The 25509-nt window shown below is 38.8% G+C and overlaps 1 protein-coding gene across 3 annotated transcripts in view; it reads left to right on the top strand.

Moving 5' to 3' along the window:
- The first annotated feature begins 207 nt into the window (after positions 1–207).
- Positions 208–25509, top strand: part of GSAP (gamma-secretase activating protein) — a 44920-nt gene continuing 19618 nt past the window's right edge. The window contains exons 1-19 of one of the 3 annotated variants that reach the window (XM_062491642.1): positions 208–331; positions 3710–3783; positions 6580–6636; positions 7343–7412; positions 7820–7876; positions 8008–8096; positions 8509–8578; positions 9614–9663; positions 10951–11055; positions 11980–12039; positions 12692–12735; positions 14270–14355; positions 18718–18795; positions 20907–20984; positions 21455–21547; positions 22801–23018; positions 23314–23383; positions 24026–24108; positions 24721–24774. In XM_062491642.1, the coding sequence (XP_062347626.1) occupies positions 247–331; positions 3710–3783; positions 6580–6636; positions 7343–7412; positions 7820–7876; positions 8008–8096; positions 8509–8578; positions 9614–9663; positions 10951–11055; positions 11980–12039; positions 12692–12735; positions 14270–14355; positions 18718–18795; positions 20907–20984; positions 21455–21547; positions 22801–23018; positions 23314–23383; positions 24026–24108; positions 24721–24774 (1521 nt within the window). In that variant the 5' untranslated portion in view covers positions 208–246. Of the gene's footprint in view, positions 332–3709; positions 3784–4512; positions 4606–6579; positions 6637–7342; positions 7413–7819; positions 7877–8007; positions 8097–8508; positions 8579–9613; positions 9664–10950; positions 11056–11979; positions 12040–12691; positions 12736–14269; positions 14356–18717; positions 18796–20906; positions 20985–21454; positions 21548–22800; positions 23019–23313; positions 23384–24025; positions 24109–24720; positions 24775–25509 lie in introns of those variants that run through there. The other 2 variants (XM_062491643.1, XM_062491646.1) reach the window with 2 other exon arrangements.

Below are 25509 nucleotides of genomic sequence, written 5' to 3'. Positions count from 1 at the left end.
GGCCCCCCCTCCTTGGGGAAGACGAGAGCCCTGTAGCGCGGCGGGAGAGCAGCACGGAGGCCGCCCGGCAGCGCTGCGCCCCCGCGGCCTTGCCCGTAGGAAGCGGAAGGGCCGGCGGCGCCGGGAGCGGGCCGGGAACCGCCGGAACAGCCGAGGGCCGCCCCGTGCTGGGGCGGGCCGAGGGCAGCCGGGCCGAGGGCAGCCGGGCCGAGGGCAGCCGGGCCGAGGGCAGCCGGGCCGAGGGCTATGCTGCTGCGCCTGGTGCCCGAGTTCGAGCTGCGGAGGGACGTGGTGCCCTGGCTGGCGGAGCGGGGCTGCGCCGCGGCTCTAGGTAACGCTCCGGGAGGCCGAGGAGAGCCCCATCCCTCCGGCTGTCTGTCTGTCTCTGTCTGTCTCTCTGTCTCTGTCTCTCTCTCTCTCTCCCCCTCCGGCCGCCTCCGTGCCCGCCAGGCCGCGGCGAGGCCCCGGGTGCGGGTCCCCAGCGGGAGTTCCGGCCCCAGGGCCCCCCTGGCCGGGGCTCGAGGGGAGCGACCCTCGGGTGCTGGGGGGCTTGAGCTGGGCAAGTCCTCAAGGGACTTCTGACATGCCGAAAACACTTCTATACATCTGCTACAGCTTGTTTCTTCTCCTTCTTCACGCGTTTGGGCTTTATATTCCCCCCCCCCCTTCCTCCTCCTTCTTCCCCCTTCACCGCTCCCCCCGTCCGACAAAAAAAAGTGTTATCATTACTCCCTCTCCTACGCTACTCCCCTTTCTGGGAGGAAAAACCCCACAGCCTGAAAACACTTTAGTGTGTCCGGTAAACGCGTGCTAGGTTAAAATTAGATGCGGCGTCCGCTGTCACAGCACCGAGCGATCGCCGGCACAGCGAGCGCTCGGGGTAGTGGCTGGAAAAAGTGACCTCCCGTATTCTTGGCACTGTGGCTTTTTGCTTGTTATTCATCTGCAGAGCAGCTGGCTCAGTTCTGCTTTTCAGAAAGTGATGGAAACCTTATTCTAATAAAATAATAGTACTGTAATCGTTATTGCTTCAGTAGAAGTACCATTGATATGCAAGTGTGATAAACTTGAAATGCCTTCAGTTGCTTTTGCTTTACTTAAAATACTTAACTTGCTTCCCACATTGAGGGGCTGTTATCAAATAGACTCATAAGATTTTGTTTGGTGACAAACCAGAGAGTATCAACTTGGAAAAGAAGAGAATTATTTACCAAGCCATCATTTAAAAAAATCTGTTAAAAAATACTTCACATTTTCTACATTTACTGAACAATTACTGAAAGGTATACTGAAGGGATCTGAGGTAAAATTCTGAAATTCTCCATGCATAATTGATTAATCTATGAATTTATCAGTTCATCAGTGATGAATTCAAAGATCAATCAATCTATACGTTAATGGCAAAAGGGTCTCAAAATGGCACTGACTTGTGTTTGGGAAGGGAGAAATTGTATTGAGTCTTTTAAAATGTAGTAGAGTCTTCATTCAGTAATGTCCCTGGTAATACAAAATCATAAGAATCTAGTTTGGAGGGTGCATCTGATCAAATACCAGCACTTCTGTATTGCATTTTAACTTACCTGTGTGTAGAGACATTTTCCCCCTCATGCAGTGATGTCATATGAGGAATGTGAAGGTGGGAGGTAGGGATTTGAAAAGATTAATTTAAACATCAAAGAAATATCTAATCACAGAAAGCAAGTAATTTTTAGGAGTTGTGGTACTTTTGTGTCAGTGTTTTCAGATGTTGCTAATTCATATTTTTTATTTTTCCTAAGGACCTGAAAGCACTTGATAGCATGTGAGAACTGCTAATTGCATGAGAGCTGGGAATAGCTGTGATGATAGGAAGGGAGTGGCAAGCAAAGTGAACCAGCCTTGTTCTCTTTATTCCACTTAATTTGGTATGAGCTGCATATAATGGCCTTCAGGAAATCAAACTCTGCATTCTCCTCATTATGTTGGTAAGAACTACGTGCTGGGCAGGCAGGCTGGGTTGGTTCTTTTGCATCCCTTCATCTGCTGGTCTCAACTGTGGGCTTGAGGAAGAAGTTGTAGCTCTATGTGCAAAGTTTTACTGCAGGACTTTCCAAGGGCAGAGACCATTGTCACTTCTTTGCCTCTGTATTCCTACTGATTGCTCTCTTCAGAAGAGAAACTCTCTTCTGACACAACTCTTTCAGCACCTTTAAGATGTCTGTGTCAGGTGATAGATAAATTCATTAACATGGAGATTGCTCATGGACCTTCTCTACCAAAATTGTGTTCTGAGGAAGTATTGCATGAGAAAATGTGGAGACTGTAGTACTCATCTTGAAAGTTTGAGGTGGTTGTTAAGTTCCAGGAAGCTTCGGATGAAAAAAAAGAGAGAGTATATTATTACCCTAGATTCTCCCAGTTGTCACCATCTAGTATTGTAGTGTACTTCGAGTGATCTGAATATTACTCAGTGTAAAGGAAGGGTTTTCATTGTCCTCCCACAACAAAATGGAAAATTTACTTTCTTCTGATAATACTTGCAAGCAGGTTTTTTTTTTTTGTTTTATTTTTTTTTCTATCACTGCAAGCTGTACGAGCCAGTTTATAGTATCAGGCTTGTTAAACTAAGTTTCACTAAGTGTGTTCGTTCTATCAACACTTTGTGATAACTACCAAGCAAATAGTGTCAGACTTGACTAAATGCTTCCAGAGGATTCTTTATGCTGATGCTTGCTGAACTGCAGGCCATCTTTATTATAAAATTTAGACCAATCATACAGCTTCAACCTTACTAAAGGGAAAATTTCCACTTCTAGTAAAAATTCCTTTGGAGAGTTTTTGATGGCTGTGATGATTAGAAAACATAAAAGCAGCATCAGGAAAGCATGCATTTTTTTCACCTTGAGTACAATATTTTATCCTTTTAAATATGTACTGCTTTGTCCAGATATGCTCTTCTCTTTCTGTGTCCCTCTTAGCTTCCTGCTCATTTGTTTCCCTTTTTGCTGTACTCTTTTGTTCACATCTCGTATAATTTTGTGTCCTGCATTTTTTAGGTACTGTACTTGTAAATAGGTTACATATCTCTCTCTATGGTATTTAGTGTTGTGGTTCTTTAGACTTTGGTGTGTTGTTTTTTTATTTATTTCTATTTGGAGGAGGAGAGGCTAAAAATGACACTGGAGTGGTGGTGTTGGTGTTGTAGAACTAATGTCTAAAGATATAGTTTATTTTTAGGCTGAAAGGGCAGGTGTGAGCAAGTGATATTTTCCTCAGGCTAATTCTCTCTTCCTGTAGTGTCTGGAGGACTGGAGTCTGGCTTAGTTGTTTGAACCCCATGTTGTGTATAGTGAAGAAATGCAAGGGGGTGATTTTGGTTGGTTTTGGTTTTTTTTTATTCTTTGAAAAAACACATTCAATTTTCATAACAAAAGGTAGTGGTCATTAAAATCATAATTATAATGAAGAGGTAAGAGTTTACAAAAATATATTTTTTTTTCTTGCACTTGCATGTTTAAATGTCCCTTAATTATCTGTGTTGAAGTTTATCAGATTGAAATCATGGTGTAAGAAGTACTCTCTCTTTTTCCAGAAGGGAGTAATTTTGGCATATGCAAATAAGTATTTACAAGTAAAAATGTATTTAGCATATTAGCTTAAAGTGTGCATAAATTATAGGATGAGCCAGCTGAAATTAAAATCCTGTGCATTTTTGTACTTCTTATTTCAGACACTTCTGAGAATTCATCAGCACTCTACGTTGTAAATGTTGAAAGAAATGGAAAAATTATTTATACCTGGAAGGTAATTCCATCTTAGAATTTAATAAAAATATAGTTGAGAATAATACGGTATGTGAATCTAATTGAGTTCTTGTAGTTTAATTTTTTTGTACAGTTAGTGTTAAAGCATAGAAACACAACTGATTACAACCTGGGGAGGTTGGGTAGTGGGAAAATACTTGTTTCCACTTCAGAAAAGGGTAACGAATGATGAAATAGAGAGTAAAGTACTCACCTGATTAAGTCCATAGGATTTTTTTCCTTGATTTTTTGTTGGCCCAGAATCTTCCCATGAATGAAATGTGATTTCTTTAACACACTTCACAAGCAGCACATAATTTCACCCTCAATTTCTTAATGAAGCCTAGCTATTAAATTCATGTGCAGTGCTTAATTAAATGTTTTCTCCTACTAAAATGTCTTATGCCCTTTATCTAACACTATTTCTGCATATGCATTTCTTTAAGATTCATCCGTAAGACTTTATTGCAAGTAGTCTGAAGTAATCACTGTTTATTAGATATCTTGAAGAATCCAAAGCTGGCTTCTTAACATTGGATTCTGCTCTCCATGGTATATGTTTTCAGTTTTACTTCCAAGTGGGTTTTTTAATGGTTTTAGAAAGTGAAACTTTGTCTTCTTCTCATTGTTCCTTTGACGAGACAAGCTGCGTTTCTTGACTGTGCAGCTCAGAGGAATGCGTAGATCCAGCTGGATCCTGAAGGATTTTGGTTCTTGAGGAGTACAGATATGAGATGAACTTCAGTACATTAGGGATGCCTTTCATTCCCCTCTGGCTCAACAATGCTAAAACTCTCCAGCTTCCCTAGGGTTAAGGGAAGAGGTGAGGCCTTCATCAAGGCTTTAACTTTAATATACTTTCGCTGTGGGTGGATGTTTCCTTTAGTACAAGCATAGGGAGGGGAGTCTGTACAAGAAAACAGTAACCATAAAAACAATTCTAAAGAGTGTGTCAAATTTTGGGTTTTTTTCATTGCTTAAGACTCTAGTAGACTTAATGCAAATAACCATGTAGCTCAGCAGGAGATCTGGTACTCTGTGTGTGTGGTGCTGCTGCTTTCTAGCGCCTGTGGAATCTCACACTAAGATTTTTAGGGCCTCTGACATTCTAACTGCCCTGTGTGCTCTCCAGGCTCTTGCAGCTGACACAAGGGTTGAGTTGTAGCTCAAGGTTCACACATCTAAGTGTAGGTGTGTGCCTGCATGCTGGGTGTCTAAGCTGCTGCTGTAGTCTGTAGGGATCTGGTCAAAACAGTTGGTGGAACTTTGGGAACTGACCACTTGTAGCCTGTTCTTTGGGAGGAGGTGTATGGTGTGGAGGATGTGAACTAGACTGAGCTGGCCTGGCTTGTTTCCCAATAGATACAAATAGAAAACAACTTTTGTCTTCTAAGTGAGAGACAGTCAAGTGTATCCTATGTGAAGCCAGGGGAAAGTGGACACTGGGTTTTATTTTCAAGCTTATTTTAGAGTATTATGTTGTACTGTGGTTTTGACAGTGTCTATATTTTTTGACATTAATAGTTATTGTAAAAGAAGATATTTTTAACAAGGTAATGCAAGAATCTTCAGAGTGCAAATGAAAACACATGTCCTAGTTTATGCTTAGGCATAGGCATTGATGTTATGTAACCAGTCTTGTAAAGTGTATTTTTCAGTATCTAAGTAAGATGGTGTTAATGTTTCAGACACACTTGAGAAAAGAAAGTACTTGCTTAATCTTAAATTAGGAGGCCTGGAGCCTGTGTCTTAATTTAAAGATGTTTTGTTTTCCTTGTTTAAATCAGAAGTCAAAGACTTTTGTCATTGCCACAACAATAATGAGACACTCAGAAATAGACCCCTTAGGAAGCGAATACTCAGGCTTTTGTTTCAACTTCACAAGGCAAGATGCCATAAATTTGTAAATAACCACAGACCTCTCCCCCTAAGCAGTTGTTAAAAACAATGAAGCTCACTGTGGAAGTAGAAGCCTGTGTGGCTGGATTTAATTTCAGTAGTTTAGCAATTTAGTGCCTGTACCCAGAGTACATTAATACACATCAGTTTGATTTGCTATCCAGTATATGCTGCGAAGCAGAATTTTCCTTTTTAAATATATTTGGATAATTTAAGGCATGGTAAAAATTAAGAAGTAGTAAAGTTTTGATTTTTAGTCCCAAACATTTGTGTGTGCCCCAAAAAAATCATCATGTATTAATTATCAATAAGGTAGAAAGGATATCTATTATGGTACTCTTCAAAGGCAGAAAGCTAATGGTGAACTTATAAAATACTTAGCCTTCAAAGAATCACTTCCTGAAGTCCTTTTTCCTGGTTACCAGATCACTGGGAGCTGATTTTTGGTGATGTTTGATGTATCTGTGCTCCCTTTTGGAGCAATGACCCACCAAGTTGGTGAGGTTCCAGATACCAGCCTTAGATCTCCAGGGGTCAGAGCATCCCTACTGATTCTTGTACAGACATCTCTGTTCCTGGCCCTACTGCCTGTAACTAAAACCAATTTAGAAGCAAAGAAAGAGAGAGGCAGAGGTTTATGCAATGGCCTGTGGGCTGTGGATTGGCCACATTTCAGCTTTATCCCATGTGTTAGTTCTAAAAGGAAAAAAAATAAATCTTTGTTCTCTTGGAATTAGAATTTGCTTTTTTGGAATTAGATAATTAACTTCCTGTTTGTATATAGAACAGGGAAGTGTGTGAGGATGTGTGTCAAGGGGCAGGGAGGGCAGGGAGGTAGGAAAAAAGTTTAACTTTGTGTGTATTTATATTGCTAGTGCTAATTTGTTTCCATCCATAGGGAAATCAGAGAAACACTCACATTGGATTGTATGATCTTCAAACTAAACAAAATGAGGTGAGACATTATTAGGTTTCTTTCTGGTGATGACAGTGCTGTAGTGTTTGAGATTTTGATGCTTTGCAACACAGTATGTTATGTCCTTAAGGAGTGTATCCTTGTTGGAAACAGAAAAGATACTGGAGAAGGTATTGGAATGATTCTCAGCTGTATTAAAATGCACCACATTGCAGAACATCCAAAAGACTTGAGCGTAGTAAAGCATCATGTCTGCAATCTATTTCTAAACAACCTTTTAAATAACAAGTCATTTCCACTCCTCTTCACATTGCACATGTGTGCCAAGAAGTAAATGTTTGGAGTTTTCTTTATATGTGCATTCGTGGTCTGTTTGGTGATACCATTTTAAGAGATTATTTTATTCTAAAACTGAACATGCTGCAATTCAGTACCTAAAATCATGGTAACAGGTTTTTGAAGGTGTCCCCATAACAGTATGAAGTGAGTGAAATTTTGTATTTACATAAAAGTCTGCTATGCTGCTCTAGTGGCAACATAGAGCTCAAAAGACCCAGTAAAAACCAAACACAATAAAAATGAGAAGTGTTACAATTAAAGCTTGAAATGTGGTTCTTCTGGGCATGAAAAGATATGGCTTAAAGACTATGGGACAACAATGTTTTCCTAAGGAGAAGTAATGAGATGGTTTCCTTTATGGAGTTTGCAAAAGCACTGTTTTTAACATTACTGTGTTTCTCTGTAGCACCTCTATATGTTTGAGAAGAATCTGCACATAATCAGCTGTTCAATCAACAACGAAAGGACCTTATTAGGTAAATATATATGCTTTATCATTAAATTTTTTAGTAAAGATTTAATTTGGTAGGATGATACATTTAGGTTTCAAATTACTTAAATCTATTTTGATCTATGTGCTGCCCGCAGCAGTTTATGAATAATTTCAGTGGATCTATCATCAGATAATGTAGGTAACAACATAAAGACACAGCTGTGACAATATTGCTGTTTTATTAAAACATGTAAGACACACTGACTTTGTTCACTTTCTCCTCCTGCAATTGTGCATACCTGCTACATTTAGAAGAGCTTCTGATGTTCCTTTAACATATATGTTTTTTGGTAAAAGTATTGTGATGCACATTCTTCAAGGATGTTTGGTGAGATTAATGTCAAATATGCACACTCACTGTGGTTGTGTTGGTATTTTTTCCCCCCACAGCTGTCAGCTTCTGTCAATATACAGAGGAAGAAAGAGCAAGTCAGATCTTACAGTCAGGTACTGCAAGTGGATTTTTAAATACTGTTTGAAATATTGTACCTTTTTGCTTTCTTTTGCATGTAATTTCTGTTTAGAAAACAAACTTGTATTAATAAAAGAATGTTATCTAAAACATGCTCTCTTTGCAGTGTCCAAGTATTTAACCTTGCTGATAGAAATTCATCCCATTAATAATGTGAGAGTCCTAAAGGCTGTGGATAGCTGTGTTCGAGTACAGGTAAAGTATTCAACTAATCTGAAGATAAGCCTTTTTAATCTGCTATGCTAGAGAGAAAACATGGTTTAGGGCAGAGATATCTCATATTATCTTGCAACTGTTACAGAGATAATGTCCCCCTGTTTCTTCAGAGAAATAAAAAATAAAACTTCATAATATTTTTGGTATAGAATACTTCTCTAACACGAAGGCTGCTTTTTTATTTCTCTCCGGTCTTCCAAAGTTTGCAGTTATAGTGGCTGGTGACTATTAGTATGTAATAATAGCTATTTTTATTAATTAAATATCATTAGTCTTTCTGATTTAATTTAAAAATACATAAATATCCAGCTAAAAAATCCCCAAAACATTTTGGATAAGTGTTCTAAATTACTTTGGTTTTTTGCTTACTCTTGTGAAATTTTCTGTACAGTTTCTTTATCCAGTTGAAGGCAGAAATGCTTCTAGAGAAAGTCGTCTCTTGCTAGTTTCAGAAGATAAATGTAAGTTAATATTTTCAAAGTACATTGTCATTATTTTACTTCAACATTATTGTTATAGATTGTATTTTTGGTGGACTTTTATGGGGGGGGGGGAACCAGGAAAAAGTAGGGTATGAGTTATTCTAGGTATCCCAAAGGTCTTTCAAAAACTGCATCATTTACCAGATTTTGTTCAATGTTAACAGAATGGCCATCTTTGTCTAGAATTAGTTGCTTAGCTCTTGCATTCATCACTTATTTTTATTTCTAAAAAAGCTAAAATAGACTCCTTATAGCTGCCTACATAAATTCAGAGGAAATCAATTTATTGAAAGATGTTATTTAACGTGGGAAGTGGGACAAGAATAGAGCAATGGTTCCTTGAGTTCAGCTAACATTGCACATTCAGCCTAATCTAATGGCAGGGAATGGATAAAGATGGACACTTGGAAAAGATTGGGTTTTTCCTTCTTATTATAGACTGAGACCTCTTTTCCCATTCCCTTGGAGAGGCCCATCTTCCCTGAGCTAGACACCAGCCTTCCTTGGGTAGGAGGACTTAGGTGGACAGAGCTAGATCAGAAACACAGCATCTGCTGAGTCAATGTTGCACTTCTCATGCACGCCAGCTGTGGATAACTTTCAGTTTTGTGTGGGAAAGGTCTGTGAGGGGTATTCATGATAGAAAGTGAAACGGGTCAGGGATAGTCTCAGACATGGACATGCAGCTCCACAAACACTTTCTCCCCATGGGTACTCCTCGGCTTGGTTGGACACATTCCAGTCATTGCTCTTCAAGCCTGTGCTGTGCTGCTGTGGGCAGGGAACTGTTTCCATGAGGTGTTATGGCTGAGACCACTCTCAGCTCAGGAAGGAAGGGACTCCAGGTCTCTGTCTAGGCACCTGTGCTCATGTGTCACAGATTTCCTCTTACACTGAGTTGAATTTTCCTGGCCCTAAAGTGTTCTTACAAAATTCTAAGAGGTGATCTTGTTTAATAAGCTGTATAAAAGCATTTACAAATGTTTGTAATAATTTTTCTTTTATATTTTAAAGATATTGAACAATTTGACATTTATGTTGTTGCAGAAGAAGACCACAAAGTGGTAAGATTGAAAAATCTTTGAGTTTGAGGGTTTTTTTTACTTTAATTAATTTAGCTGAAAGTTTTGGAAGTTTTTTAGTTTTATACTTGGGCGACACAAAGTTTATTAAAGAAAGCATTGATTAGTATGGAAACTTATGCAGGTGACAAAAGCTGATCAAAAAAATTTACTTGTAATTTATAAGGAAAATTATTTATTTTACTGGGTTTGTTATGTGTTGCTGAATGCTTCTGTATGTTAGAAGTTGGAAGTAAACGTAATTTTTATTAATTGTAAAATCATTTAAAATATTTTCAACCATTTAAAATATTTTCAGAGTTGCCTTCCTAACATTGTCTATTGTGAGTCAGTGTGAACCCAGAAGAGGATTCACTTAAAAAAACAAATGAAGATGTGAAACTTAGATGCAATATGAGTACAGTGAATGTTCCAATCTTTGTTTCGCCTCATCTCTTTTTCATTTTTTAACATGAGTTTGAAATCAACAAATTGTGGATATTCTGCTTGAAAGACTTATTATTAGTGAGCATTTGTCTAATATAGTAAATAATTTTGTCATGAAAGCCAATGTTTAGTATTATGGAGGTGAATGTAGGGTTTGAAGGTAAAGTTAAGGACCTGATTTTTGTCCCTTTGCAGTCTTTCATGGTTTTCTCAGTTTATCATGACTCTGCAAGCAAAGGGGTTTTATGTGCTAGAATACAGTAGTGGAGTAAAGACTTAAGTATAAGCAGAAAACAGATTGGTCTGATGTTCTTCTGTGAAACAGATTTGTTTTGGTTGACATGAAATCTCCCTACATCATTTGAGTGTGCATGTATACAATCCCAACAGTTTTCCACAGTTCTAGCCTTTTCCCTACTCCAGTCCTTTCTCTCACATGGCTGAGACTTTGGATAGAAGTCTCTTCTGGAGACACATCTCCCTTCAATAGTTAATGCAGCTGATTGTGAACTGACTGTGGTATATCCCTCCTCTCTGAGGAAGGGTGCCTCTGCTACTCTTTGTTCACTTTGAACAGTCTAAGTGGTGAATTTCTTGCAAGCAAGGAAGGCTGAAAGATTTGTTAGTAGTTGTACCCTGAAAACTGCTTCTGATCTCTTTAAACTGAGCATCTTGCACACAACAAAGGTGGACTTCATGCTGCTAACAAGAAGCCTGTTCCTTCCAAGCTCCTTACTATTTGTACCTCTTCTCTCACTGCTTTTCTCTTTAAAGCACAGACTGTGCATAATTGTTGCAAAACCTCATTTGATGGCTTCTAAAGTTTTTGTTCTTTGCCTGTAGGTGATTCAAAACTCAGGTCAGCTTCCAAGAGCCAAAGTTGTAGATGACCTCGTTTGGGCACAATGGGATATGATGGAGCAAAGACTCTTCTACATTGTTCCAAAGGTGAGCTGAAAGTCATTCTTGCAGTTTTGTTCCTGCCTGCCTAGTGACAGTGAAGTTTTAAGTGTGTGGGGTAGCAAGTAGGGGTTTGTTTTCATTAGGATGGTCTTTCTTGTTCTTGCCTCATACAACCTAAAGCAAAAGCCAAACTTGTCTTAGCTGCTGCTGTGCTTAGTAGGTTGCAGGAAGACTGGGGGACTTAGTGCTTTCTATTTAAAAGGTGGGCTTGTTAAACTTTTTTTTTTTTTGCTTTAGAAAAGTCTTTGACTCAGAAGTGTCTAACTCTATCCAAAACTGTTGTGTGTATAATGCTTCTTGTCTAGAGAATTCACATCTAGAAAGTATTTTGTGTGCAGACTTAGTGAGTGACCAAGTGAGGGATAGGTTCTTGGCAAGAAACCCTGAAACTCTTAGGGTTTGAGTTATTTTGTCTGAGGGACTATTTACACTTGATGCATTCTCTGTAAGTAAAAAAAGGATTTTTCTTTACTCTTCTTAGCCACGAAAAGAATGAATGTTAGGAAATAACAGGAAGTGAACTGTGATGGAGAAATGCATTTACGTTTCTGTTTCTGATGTACCCTTTTTGAACTGACCAAAGTAAGATACAATTCTTTTTGCCATATAGGTAGATATGGAAAACATTTTTAAAATTTTCTCAAATGTGTGAGACATGTATTGCTGTGCATAAGTGAGAGCCCACGCAATTACATGTGATTGGCAGATAATGATCTGGGACAGGAAGGAAGCCTGTCACAGTGCTATTATGAAGGGTTATATGTGGTTTGAAAATTCTTTTGTCCCCTAACTTCTGCATATTTGTTAGCAAAGCAGGTTAAGTGTGAAGAATGGTGCTGAGTATCCAATCACTTCTCAGTCAATAGAATATGCCTTCTTACTTACAAAACACATCCTTTTTAATTCCAGGGATCAAAGAGTACTTTAAAGTGTATCCAGTTTTATCCTGATGAAAATTTTAACTCAATAGTAAGTTATGAGTGTTTTATTATATAATGGTTTTTAGTGGGATGTAATTATGTTTTCCAGGTACTCTCTCTTTGTCTTTTTAATTGCTGAAACTTTTTCAGAAAATTGGAGTTTGTTTTTCCATTTGTTTTTTGGGGGTTTTATTTGCATAATTTTCATGTCAAGAATATATTCAGTCAGATTCAGATTTTGCCACAGTAAGGTAACTTTGGTGGAATTACCCTTTTTTTCACCCAGAAAGCAGTAAGTTACATTCATGACACTATATTGATTGAAAAAGCAGGCTTATTGAGTGCACGAGACAAAGAAACCATGTACTGATTTTCTGTCAAATTTTTGTGTCAAGTTTTGAGCAAGACAGGAACGTTTGTTGCAGCCAAAACACAAAAACCAGAACATAAAAATTACAACGTAATTGTTACTAGACCTTTGTCACAGTGGCTAAAAATTGCTGCACTGCAGCAATTTATTTTCTCTTTTTAAAAAAGAATCTGTTTTATGGGGTTTTTTGAAGTGACTGAAAAGATTAGAGGATTGTTATAATATTGAACCTGGTGAAATGTGACTATGACACATTTTACTGGTCTGACATTCTAAACATAGTATATTGACCTCTGTAAAGAACAGGTTCATTTACTTTTTTGTTTAACAGCTGGAATCACACCTGGATATTGCTGTAAATGACACACAATTAAAGTAAGTTGTTTGGGTTTTTATTGTTTTGGTTTGCTTTCCTTTTAATATACATTTTGCAAACCCAAGTGAAATTTGTCCAAACCAAATTGCCTACATTGTACTAGAACATGAGAATAACATGAAAACTGTGTCCAGACCTCCAGTTCTTATTCTCATCAGGGTCAACTGTAAAAAGTAATTTAATCCTTGACTGCTTCTTAATGTCATTTAAAAAAATTACTTGTCTGAAGAGCTAGCTATAGGTAAAACCTTCTGAGTATGCTAAACCTATTTAAATTAATTTGCTTTAACCTTGGGCATATTGTAATGGTGATGTCAAAATTTGACAAGGGAAGCTCTGCATTTTTAATTGCTGTTGCAATTGCCATTGCAAGTTTTATTGGGCAGTTAAGCAAACCAGTAGCACCTTTATATAGCCTGTGAAGACACTGCCTGTACTCTGTTCTCCTCTGGCATGCTCTTTCCAGCAGCCTGCACTTTCAAAAATGAAGACTTGTCTCATTCTGTGTCCTCCATGCACATGACTGCACCTGAGCTTGTCTCCTGAGGGCTCCCCTTTAACTGAGGGACAAACCAGTCAGGATGGTTTATCTCTGTCATAATCCTCATCTATCATTACATTCCAACAGGGCCCATTTAGTTTTGTGAATAAAAAGTGAGGCCAGAGCTATCAGGCCAGGTGTCAGTAGTTGAGTTCCACCCTGCCCAAGCTGCGGCTCTCGGAATGTCTCAGTGCTGTGCTCAGGCTCAGCGTGGTGCTCTTGCATGTGCAGGCTGCCCTACAAAAGGGCACTATATCCTCTTACAGTTGGTTCTGAAAGAATACAGCTCTTGTAAGAGTTTCCATGCTGTATTTTACTTTATTTTATTTTTTTTCCAAGTTAATGCAGAGGGCCGAGGGGAAAATCCTTACAGGATCAAAATCCTTTCTGGGAAAAAATGCAACCAAACAAAAAAAACCCCACCCATCCACAAAAAAAACAAAGCAGACTGACTGCAACTGCTGCATGTTTTGCAGGGTGAAAATAGGCCTTGTACATTTAAAGATACATAATACCTTTAAAGCATGGGTAGCATGAGACTGAAAATGTCATGGTGTGATTTTGTGTTTTTCTTTTCAAGTATTTCCACTGAAAGTAGTGTCCCTGTTGGCAGATTAAATTGTAGCTTTACAGACGTGCACTGTAGAGTTAGTCTGCAAAACCTTTGAGTTACTAGGTGTCACAAGTATTTGGATTTCCAGCATATCATGAGAACTTGCTTTCACTTCAAAGTACAGGAATAGTTGGGCAATGCAGTAAGTGAATATGAAGTTGTCAGTTGTGTTCAAAATTGTTGGATAACAGTGTGCAGTCTTGGGTTTCTTGTTTCTAACAGCATTGAGCAAATTAGTTAAAACTTAATTTAACTTGCGTTACAGAACCTTTGACTATAATTTAATTAGTATATTTTGGTTACACAGTGACTGTTCTGGTGATCTTTTTGTTGTGATAAATCCCTGTGGATTTACTTAGTGATCTTTATTTGCTCACAGACTTGTGAATTTTGGATATGATTACTGTCAAGATCAAGATGTTGCATCTAAATCTTTGAACCTTCAGGTGTTCACAAGTAAAGCAGGTAATGAATAAATATAAGTATGGTCAAAATTACCTTCACTAGTAATTATCATGCAGTGTAATCCTAATTGATTACTGAATTTCTTCATAAAATATTGAAAAACACACAAAAATACAAACATTTATGATGTGAGTGTGAGATTTGTATTCCTTTAGAGCGTACTGGGCAGGTAACTGTGAGGAGAGGGAAAAGGCAACTGTGGTTTGTCTTGATAAATTTTTTACCTTCTGGAAGCTGCAGTGAAGTTGAGCTGAAGTACCCAGGGTTTTATATATCAACACCAGCAACAAAACAGTCACCTTGAAACTTTTGGTTGCCCAACTTCAAAGAACTGGTACCATGCTCTCCTCTAGTGAAATCAGTCTAAGAACACCTTAGCATTTTCCTGTCACCTTCAGAGACAGGGAGGTGCCAAAGTGTAGCTGTGTGTTACATTAAAGCAATCTAATATTAAAGCTGATCAAAATTATGTTAGAAAGTAAATTCAAGGAGGGTTTTCTCTGTTTCTGATCTACTGTATATTTGTGTTATGGAGTGGACATATGTACACAGAGCATGTGCAATGCAGGCTTTAAGAGCTTCATATTGCTGTTAGTATGGGGTATTTAGAAGGTCCAAGTATGTGATACTAAACATGGTATGTGCTACTCAAGAGTTTAGCACATACATGATTCCTTAAACTTAAACTAGAATGTTTCTTAAACCTTTAGGATTTTGGAGTCTCCCTCCATCCTAATGTATGCCATGAGCTTTTTTTGGATTAAAAACTGTCTCAAGGGGTATCTGTTCATCACAGCTGTTTTCAGCTTCTGAGTTAGACCATGCAGGCAGAGATGGTGCCTGTTTAACCTTTGAGTCATCAGCAGAGTTGTACAGGGAAGTGTTGCAGGAGAGGCTTCACATGTCACTCCCCCAGGCCTGCTGTGCACACCAGTGAACTGCTGAGCTGTCTGCCACTTGCACTGAAATAACCATTAGTGCAAATCAAGTGAAATACAGCTTCCTTACATGGATTTTTTTCTTACCAAGGCAAACTGCATGCTTATAAAAATTAGAGGGAAGGAATTAGAAGTAAGAGAATACCAAATTTCTGTCTTTCAAATGTAGATTAGTCTTTCTTTCTGTTAGCAAGACAATTTCTTATACAAACAGCCAGTCCAGTAATGGAAAATATTATCAATTTGTAGATATGCTTACTTTTTAAACCTTACTCCTCTGGGGTTTATTCAGATTGAAGCACCTCCTTGAGTTTAGGATGAAAATCAGTCATCTTCCAACAAGACTCTTGTTTAGTTATTGTGAAAGAAAATGTTTTTTTTTTTTTTTTCCTCTGTCTGGTGACACAATATTTAAAGCCTGTGTGGAACCTTTCAGAGATGCTTTTCATTGCACTTACTAGAAAAGAGATAATTTGACAATTGCACTTGCTGTATTAGATTACTCTATGTGTCTTTTCTTTGAATGTTGTTTAAAACTGAGGCTTACCTTCTACAACCCATTTCAGGTAACTAACAATTTGGAGCAAGTTATTTTGGTGCTAAAACCATATCTAGTTGCTGAAGAACACTGTGGGTAATTACACTAAAGGTTCCCTTTTGTGCCTCAGTGGTGATTTGAAAAACTGGACTGCAAGTTCTTTGTGGTGTGAACTGTGCCTGCTGTGGGACTGCTAGCACACTTCTGATATTAGTGCCACTATCCTGCTTGTACTATTCAGACATCCCTGGCAAAGCATAATTGGCAAACTTCAAACTGCAATTTCCCATTTAATAAAACTGGTATTGGCTACTGCCAATCTGAACTCTGAATGAAATCACTTCTCCTTTCTCAGACTTCTGCACCTCACACACAGCAAATCTGTCCAGATAAAAACCCTCGCGTAATTCTTGAATAGCTGAGGAAAAAAAGCAGTTCCAGTCTCAGAATTAATTCTGTATGTCCAGAATTCGGTGGTTATTAAACACTGCACTGTTACATTTTCTCTTAGTGCTTTACAAATATTTTTCAATTAAATTTGCTCAATGTTAAAAAAAATGTAGGCAGTAAGGAGTCATAGACACTGGATTACCATTACCTAACTATCTGCCTGAAATTTAGCCATCTAGACTATGTTTCTAGAGAGAAATAGGCATCTCCAGAGGATGTTTCATTAATATTTCTTTGTTTGCTGAATAGGATTCTGAATGAGAGATATTTGGATAGCTGAAGTTAAGTGAAGCAAGTTCCTCCTAAGTCAGTACGACTAGACAAAATGCCCTGGTGCAATGTAATATTTGAGTTGTGACATTTGGGTGCTGTATTGAGATGCTGTTATAGCCTCATATCTTGAGTTTTTGCTTGAACAGAAATGAGGAATTTGTAGTTAAAGTTTCCTAGGGAAAACTTAATGTCTCCATATCATAGGTGACTCTTACAGTCTCAGTGGGGTGACTTGGTTGAGTGCCAGAGTTATAACTGCTGTTTCCTGAGTAGGAGTAGAACTTAATATTTAAATTCTTCCTTCTTTTCTCTTTCTTTCTTTTTTTTCTTTCTTTTTTTTTTTTTAACTGTAGTGGTTAAGATCTTTTTTTTTTTATTTCTGGAAAGATAAGTGTCCATCCAAGCATATCCTCACACGCATCTTCTCACCTCAAGGCATTCAGCTACAGCTTTTACTGTTTGCAAACGATTTTGAAACGGGTAGTGTGGAAGACCTGGCTCTGCATACAGGTGCAATAGGCTAACAAGCTTTCCCTGCAGCAGCACAACCCAACTCTAATTAGCAGAGAGCTCTGCTAAGGGTAGGAAAGGAGTCTGTGGTGTATTCTCAGTCTCTGGCTGCTCTACTGGGATTGCCAGGACTGTGGCAGATGTAACATTGCTTGGACACCTGCTGGTCTGAGGCTGCCCTGTTTCTGTCTGTATTAACAAAGCACCATTTGTCATTTCCAGTTGTTTGTAGTTGAGTTTGTTGACGTGTGGGCCAATATTGTTGAAAGATGCACATCCTATTTATAGTCTCCCTTATCTGCCGTTTCTGTGGTCAGCTTGCACATTGCCCACTGACACTTCAGTCTGAACAACACCTGCATGTTGTGCAATTTACAGAGCAGTGTACACCGAGGACTCTAGCATACAAGAAAAAGAATTGCAGTGCTGGAAGGGAGCTGTTGATAATAAAACAGCAATCCAGTGGGTTGCTGGAACTTTTCCAGTCTTCCTTGTGAGTCCTGATGCTGCTACTTCAAAAATTATGCATGATCTGAAAGAAGCCAAGTAATCTGGCAAAATGCCATGTCTGTTGTCTGAAAGACTCAAATATCCAAGCAAAACTGTATCAAACCGTATTCAGTCAGCTAAGAATAAGCAGAAAGAAAAACTGCATCTTAAGAAAACAGTTATCTTCCCTAGAAGATGGAAGTGTGAACTGTTTCAGCCATATCTGTATCACAGCTATGGTACAGCCTTGTGGTGTGAAATACTGAGGCATTTAATCAAATAAAGTAACTGGGTAACTTGCTTTTTCCATACTGTGACCTTTTCTGCATAACTTGTATACACAGCCTTTATTTTTAATGGAACAGTACCTATATTAGTGTTACTTTATTTTCTTCCTTAAAATTATAAACTTTCAATAAAGGTAAACAGTCATATTTGTGGACGAGCTTTCCCAACTGTATTGGGATTATGTGGTTTGGAAGCCGTTTCTAACATGAATGCCAAAGTATAAGAGATGAAAGCAGGGTTGCCATCCAGTGGGGTTAAAACAGGATCAGTCTGATGTAAAATTATTCTGGGAGTGAGAAACTCTGTATGCAGTACCTGACTGAAATAAACTTGTGTGAAGGACTGATGTCTCTCCTAAAATAGGTTCTATTAGCAGTTCTTTGGGCTGGAAGGGGGAGAAGTGGCTATCACTTCTAGTGTGAGAAAGCTCTGGTAGTGTATTCATGCTGCTGCCAATATGAGATTACTTGAAAAGCAAAGAAATGGTATGTTGTTGAGCATATCTGACAGCTCCTGAACACAAAATATCTGGATTGAGGCAGCCTATGGAGAGAAAGGCTTGATCAGTTTTGTGGCTGTAGGCATGATTTCTCTTGGGAAGAGGTAAAATGTACTTCTCCTAAAGGGAAGAACTGGCCATGACAGGACCCAGGTTTCCACTATGCCAGATTGCTTCCTCTGTTCTTTCTTGATTTTATTTCATTAGGTAGATGACGATTAGAGCCCATAATAGATACTCCTGTAATCTTCACCTCTTTCGAGAGATTATTTTTAGTTTATAATTTGAAACAGTCTTGATTTGGTTTTGTGCAGTCTAAAGATGTCTAGATGTTCAGCTGGACAAGTGAATTTTCTTTCTCTGTTTTGTCATTTTAGGAGGCTTGTGTGTGTGTTGTAGTCTAGTCTCTGACATTCCTCATGAGATCATATACTCCATTTATTTTTTACATAAAGGTAAGACTACCTTGTTAACTTACTATATATTGTTTTGGAAAATGTCAGTGTGCTGAAACAGTCACAGAATGCCTTTCAAAACAAATAACTACCCAAGTCTGCAGACAATAAACTACTGTGGTGGGTGTTTAAAGACAGCAGCTGCCTTTAGCTGCAAAGTTGACTTTTCTGCTGTAGACTTCCTGCCTGATGCTGAGTGAGTAGCTTCAAACCAGTGGCCTTGTAAATGGTTATTAATTTGGGCCCTTATTTCTAGCCAGACTTTCCGGTGTGCTGAGCACAGACATCAATGAAATCTGTGGGAGCTTGCAGGTGTGTTGTACTTATGCCATAAGGCATTTGTATGGGAAGTAGAGCCAACAGCTCTTAGCTTGAATATCTGTTTAGAATTCCAGTTCAACATGTCATTTTCACAGCAAGAGGTGCAACACCCACTGACTCTAAGAATAGTAGCTAAGTGGTGCTCTAGCTCTTAAAGTTAAGACCTTTGTTTATGTTTTAAAATAACAAAGGACATTGTTTTATTCCAATCAGATTGAAAGTACTGATTATCAAGACTTTCTTATGTGATACATGGGCAGAGAGGCAAATTATTTCTCAACTGAGAAGCTGCATAGTATGGAGTAACTGTGTTCAAGTGCACAATATGTCTGTTCTACCTTAACTGTTTGCTTTATTATGTCAGGCTGCTTCTCACATGTCAGAGCTACACATACATGTTGCTTTGCTGCTGGAATATTGTGGGATTGAGTGAACTATGATTTTTGTGCTCTCGAAAGCATTAATGAATTGGAAAAAAATCCTTTTTGGTTGTGACATACTGTGCATTGTCCTGCTGTGAAGGGCTGATTTCTCCAGACACACCTGATGTGTAGCCAGAGAGTTGTTGGATTGCTTGGAGCCAACCATGGCCCTTGTACATCCTGATCTGTACTAGAAATAAACTGAGCATAAATATGGTGACATTGACTAGCTAAGTCTGAAATTACCTCTATGGAATGAAGGTGTTTGGTGCAGAGCTGTTTGTGGGTTCATGTAAGATTCATCAGTTATACAAGAGAATTTTAATAATGGTCCTGCAGTGACCCACAGAAGCAGTGGTATATTTGGTCCATAACTCACATTTGGAGTCCATAAGCCATATTTTGGAGACATTTAAAGAATTCAGTTTGTTCTGCAGCCTCTGTAATCTTGGCTGGAAGCTTCCCACCCATGTTAAAACAGTCACTGCAGCATAAACAGAGAAGTCATGATGTTGCAGTTGAATTCTGCTATGCTGGTTGCATGTGCTCATGCTGGCAAGTGACAAAGTAGTGATGGTGAACATACTGACTCATTGCAAGCTAACTTCAATCATATTTTGTGTGAAAAACTGTATTTTTTGACACGTCTCCGTCTGTAGCATTGCTGTTGGTGAGTTTTTCTCTTGGTAGTCCTGTAAACTGTGGATCCTATATTGAATTTCCATGCATTGTTAAATAGCATCCTGATCCTGACACCATTAGGTACTAAGATCTTCAGTATTTCTCAGAGATAGAGGGAATCTGAGGGCATTGTGTCATTCTTACTGGGTGCCAGAAGTGTGGGGTACAAGTCTAGATTAAAACAACAGCTGTGCTGATGCAAAGCCCATGCAAACACAGCAGGTCTGAAATTGGCCTTTGTATAAACTGAGCTGAACTAAGTTACAGCAATAGACCATGCAGATAAACAAAGTGGAAATGCTTTAAAGCAGTTGAAGGATCACCAAAATGCGAAACACAGCTATATAAAGGATTTGAGTTTGGGTTTTTCTGGGGGAAAGGTATTTTTACACAAGCTTGCTCTGGGATGGACTGCTTCTTTAAACACAAACGTAGGCTGTGAGGTGCATGGCTAGTTTTCACACACTAAAGAACTGCATTGTGTAGATACCAGTCTACTCTGTGTGCAGGAACACTGTTTAGGATGGATTAAATCTGTCTGTGCAAACAATTCCATAAAACATATTCCAAAATATCCCTGTTTGGGTCTATGGCCACTGCTGAAATTTCTAGCCATAAAATCATAGGTGGATTGTAACAAATGGTGTTTATTGTTTGAGATTTTTAAAGTTTTTTTTTTTTCCCCAGGTTACAACAAAACTTTTACAGTTTCTCTAGAAAGAACAGAATCTCATCAATTGAAGGAAGTGGCTTTTATGAATCTTGGTAGGCTACTTGTGTTACTTTCCTGTGTGATTGCCATTCTCTGTGTAGTACAGAGACAAATGGCTAACTCTTCTCTGGAAGGAAAGGTTTTTTTTTTTTTCTTGAATTTAGGTAGCAGTGTTATTTTGCTGCCTTTCTTCTGCTTGCCTTTTGTAGTTGGTATTTGATAGTGTAGTGCCTCACTATTAGTAAACAGCTTCCTCTGAAATTGTCTCAGAGTCTTTGCTGGACACCAGCTGCTGAGTTCTTGAATATCTCAAGTTTCTTGAATCCTCTCCTGGAAACCCAAATATGCTGCTAGTGTTTCCTGTGTTCATACAACAGCAGCTTTTAATTAACTCCTTTTATATTTCTTAGATATAATCAATTCCTCACAGAGAAGTGGGCCAAGTTGAGAATCATGTGAAAGAGCCTCTTAGAGCAAATAAATGATCAAGTGCTAAATTGACTACTGTTGTTTCTTTAAATAGACTATTATGTGGCTGCTTATTTGCCTGGCCAGTTCCTGCACCTCCTGAACATTCAACATCCTGACCTGCTGTGCTATAGTTTATTTCTGACAGGTATAGTAAAACTGCTTTAAGTAATTTCATTGTTGTGGAAACTTGTTCATATCTCTTTACATGAAAGTTGTATTTCTCTATGTTTCCTTATTGCACAGTGTTCTGACAAAAGAAGGGTACTGAAAAAATAAGAATGACATTTTTGGTACTTTCCATTTTAGAAAGAGAAGCTGAACTGGCATTTCATATTTTATGTATTTCATACTTCTTGCTTGTTATGAAATGGAAGAAGACCTTTCACTGGATTTGAAATTCTCTGCCTTGGTTTCATAATTTCCCTTCCCTCAATTTTGCCCATGGTTCTTGGTCCTCCACTGTTCAAATTTCACATGAGATGTAAATTTGATTTTACATTTCCTTCCTCCAATTGAGTTGCTCTAAATGTGTGTGTTTGGAGGGTGTGGGGAAAGGAAATCTGTGTTTCCTTTACCTGATCAGGCTGATGCAATTTCATTTAGAGTCTCATCTGAGATGCATGTTACTTCATTTCCAACAAACACGTCTTTGTGGGAAGTGGTTTATTTTAGGAAGTGGGGTGCCTTTGTTTAAAAACAGAAATCTGTTGTTCTGATTGGGTGCAAGGGCAGCATGGCAGGAAGCTAGTACCTGTTTCATATGCATAATGAAATACTGTCCTGCTAAAAATGAGTGGGAAACATCACTGCTGGATTGTGGGCCTGATTTCTCTGATGCAAAGGGTCTGAAATACAGTACCTGTATGCTACCGTAGTGGTGAACACTAGTACTAGCATAAATAAAATGGTTTTGGTCTGATGCTTCGGTGAATAGTCATAGAACCTTCCTGTTCTGGCCATTGGGATTGATGGCAAGAGATCCACCAACAGGAGTTTGTATCATGCTTCTGCATGTGAGCAGCTCTGACCTGCACAAGCAGTATCTGTAGGTGCTAATTATGGTGTTGAACTTGTGCTACTGTCTTTGTGCTCTGCTCTGTTCCATCACATGTACTCTGATTTGCCTTGGAGCAGCATTGTTATCCTCAAATCTCTGCACCTCCTCTGTGTCAGCAGTAGGGAAGGAGAGAACTGAGTGTGGACTGTACTCCTTATCTGTTTTCTTCATGGAGCCAACGCCGTTCCTACTCCTCTTCATAACAGCATAATACCAGGGCAGGCAGTGCAAGAGGCAGATTCTTTCTTACTGCTGGGGGCCAAGGAGTCCTAAGAGAAATACTGATAGTAGGCAGATTTTATGTTCTTACTCCTTTTTGTTCTCAAACCAATGCTCTTCAGGTGAGAATGCAAGAATTGACACATTACAAAAGTGTTCCATCCGGTCCCCATGGGTGTCAGCAGTCCTGGATTGCGACGCAGGAAGTCTGTATGATGTGAGCATCAGTGACAGTGCCTTGCTGCAGTTCCTACAGAAGAGCAAACAAGACTGTGAGAGATTGGCAGCTCTGCATTGTGCCCTACTCTATTTCCATCACTCAGAAGGCTTGGAAATGCAGGTGGGAAAAGAACCGCCTCTAAATTTTTTTCCATTGACTGACATCTTCTACAAAGCAGGAGCAGGGTATGAATGGTATCAGCCAAAGGGAAGTCCCAGTTCATCTGGCAGTGCCAAGAGGCTCATCAGCTGGGCTTCCCTAAACTCCTTTATTGGTCCAGGCTGTCCTGAAAACATTTGTGTCTCAATCACTACTCCATGCAAAGTGTTACTACCAAAAGCAAAATTTCTATACGCTCTTACAACACTTGCTTAAACAGAGAGATGTGACAAGCTCCCTGTTCTCATTCTGACAGATTATTCGGTGGATTTCTGAGAACCTGTCAACATGTCATTCTTTCGACCCCATTCAAGAATTTATCATTGGTAGGTATTTCTTTTCCTGCATACTGAGTTTTCCTGCCTATTCCAGTTAACACTGAAGGAGAGTCCATGGCAGTACAAACCGACTCTTATTCCTGAACTTTTTTATTATGATTTGTGTTAGCTAACCTGCATTTTGTGGCATTAAGAGACAGTATCAGTATTTTAGAAGATACATAGACATCTCAAAATTGTCTAAATCTCATATTGGCAGTAAAACTTGAAATGCGTTTTTCTGTCTAATGGAACAAATGGATTTATCATTGTTTTAGGTGTCTGGAGATTGGTTACTCAGCTCCATTCTCCTCTAGCTGTAACCAAAACCATTTTTTCAAAAGCATTTGGCATATTATGATACTCTCTTCTAATAGCTGGCTTCTCAGTCTAGCCAGTGCAGAGTCTTTGTACAAAGGACCCCCGCAGTGCTGAGCTGTAGCCAAGCAGCTGACCCAGCCCTGCAGCCATCTGGACTTCTCTTCCTCCTTTTGTGCACAGAATGGGACCAGTTCCACGATGGAGGAAGCTGTTTCAGAGACTGCAGCAGGATTTGTCCCTAAAAAAGTGTCAGATAAGGAACATTGAAGCCTATTCTTGTTAATTGATTATACGGTTTTGCCCTTACAAATCTTTTTACATTACATTCAGCCTCCCTGCACTGCAGAATGTGTCCAGAAACTCAGAACCTGGATAAACTCCTGCCCTACACATCACTGCATGACTGGATTGGGGTAAGATAACAGCTGGTACTTTAATTAATAGCTAGAGGGTCTCTTTTTTAATCCTTTAGTACAGCCTATAGATTGTGTGTCTTACCTTTTCATAGCTATGGTCCAAACTGATACCTTTATGGCTGTGCTTTATGCCTATTTTAATTTGCCAAGTCTTACCCTTTGTGGTGTTTTCCATAAGTCAAATTTTTTGTCAACAAATAAAAGCATTTGCAAAACAAAGAAGAAATATTGTAATTAAATTGATTGTTAAATATATCAGTTTTCATAATGAAGTATTAGTTTATTCCTTATCATATGAGGTTTATAATGAACACAGAACACATTTAACCAACAAAATCATGCAGTTATTTCCAGGACAAACAGAATCAGTAAAGATTTATAAGTGAGCTTGCAGAAGTAAAGTAACTTCAAGCAAGACTTTACAGTTAGAACAAATAGTGTCTTAATTTTTCTGCTGTGACACTGTTGTAATATGTCATTTTTTAAAAAATAAGGGCACAGCTTTGGCTGGCTAGCTAGTTTCACAGAAGAAATAGGTGATGGAGATTCATTTAGCCCCATGTTCTATGCTAAATTATAAGATTATAAATAATTTGTCTGCATTTGTAGCTTGTCCCTGGAGTAATATGTGCCACAGACATTATTTCTCTGCCTGTGTTAGAGGTAAGTTCCAGTATAAAACCAGATTTGTATGTGGAGATTAGTAGCTGCTTTTTTTGTGGGTTGGAGGTGTGCTAAATATTAATGCAGCAGTGTCACAACTTTCCAAAGTAGATGTGAACATAAAATTGCCCTGTTGGAAATCACTTATGCATTTACTAAAATATCAGTTAATCAGACTCAAAGATGGTGGGTTTTTTCCCCTTTCTGAAGACACTTCTGTTCAACAGGGAGGATTATCCACAAGTTAATTCTTGTTAATCAGATTGATACCACTTCACTTTATCACTTTGGTAGCTGAAGAAGGTGGCATAACAGGCAAGCAGGATTTCTGCTCTGTCTACATATGCCCACTTTGAGGGCTATTTCATTGTGCTGCCATTGGTGTGCATGGCTCGTGACCCTCTCACTTTGTTTTGTCCAGAGCATCCTGTGATTGCATTTATGTCAAGGCTTTGGCCACTAAATCTAGACAGATTCTTGCACAGCCTGGAAAAGGCAGTGGGCTGTATGGGGAAAGAACAGGCTATTGGGTAGGAAATTGTACTTTCCATTGAAAACAACATGAATGATTCTTCCCATCTTACCAATTCCACTCCCTCAGCACCAGTTTAGAGAAACTCTTGAAATTTTCCTAAGCACCCCCCTACAAAATCTGAAAGAGAATTTTAATAAGCAGTTTGTTGTGGGGAGGTAATGGGAAGAATGAGGAGTTTAGACACGCAAGCAACACTTAGG

The sequence above is a fragment of the Cinclus cinclus genome, chromosome 4, assembly GCF_963662255.1.
Source record: "Cinclus cinclus chromosome 4, bCinCin1.1, whole genome shotgun sequence".
NCBI lineage: Eukaryota > Metazoa > Chordata > Aves > Passeriformes > Cinclidae > Cinclus > Cinclus cinclus.
The sequence above is the reverse complement of the archived record's forward strand: the minus strand, read 5'-3'. Positions and strand labels throughout refer to the sequence as shown.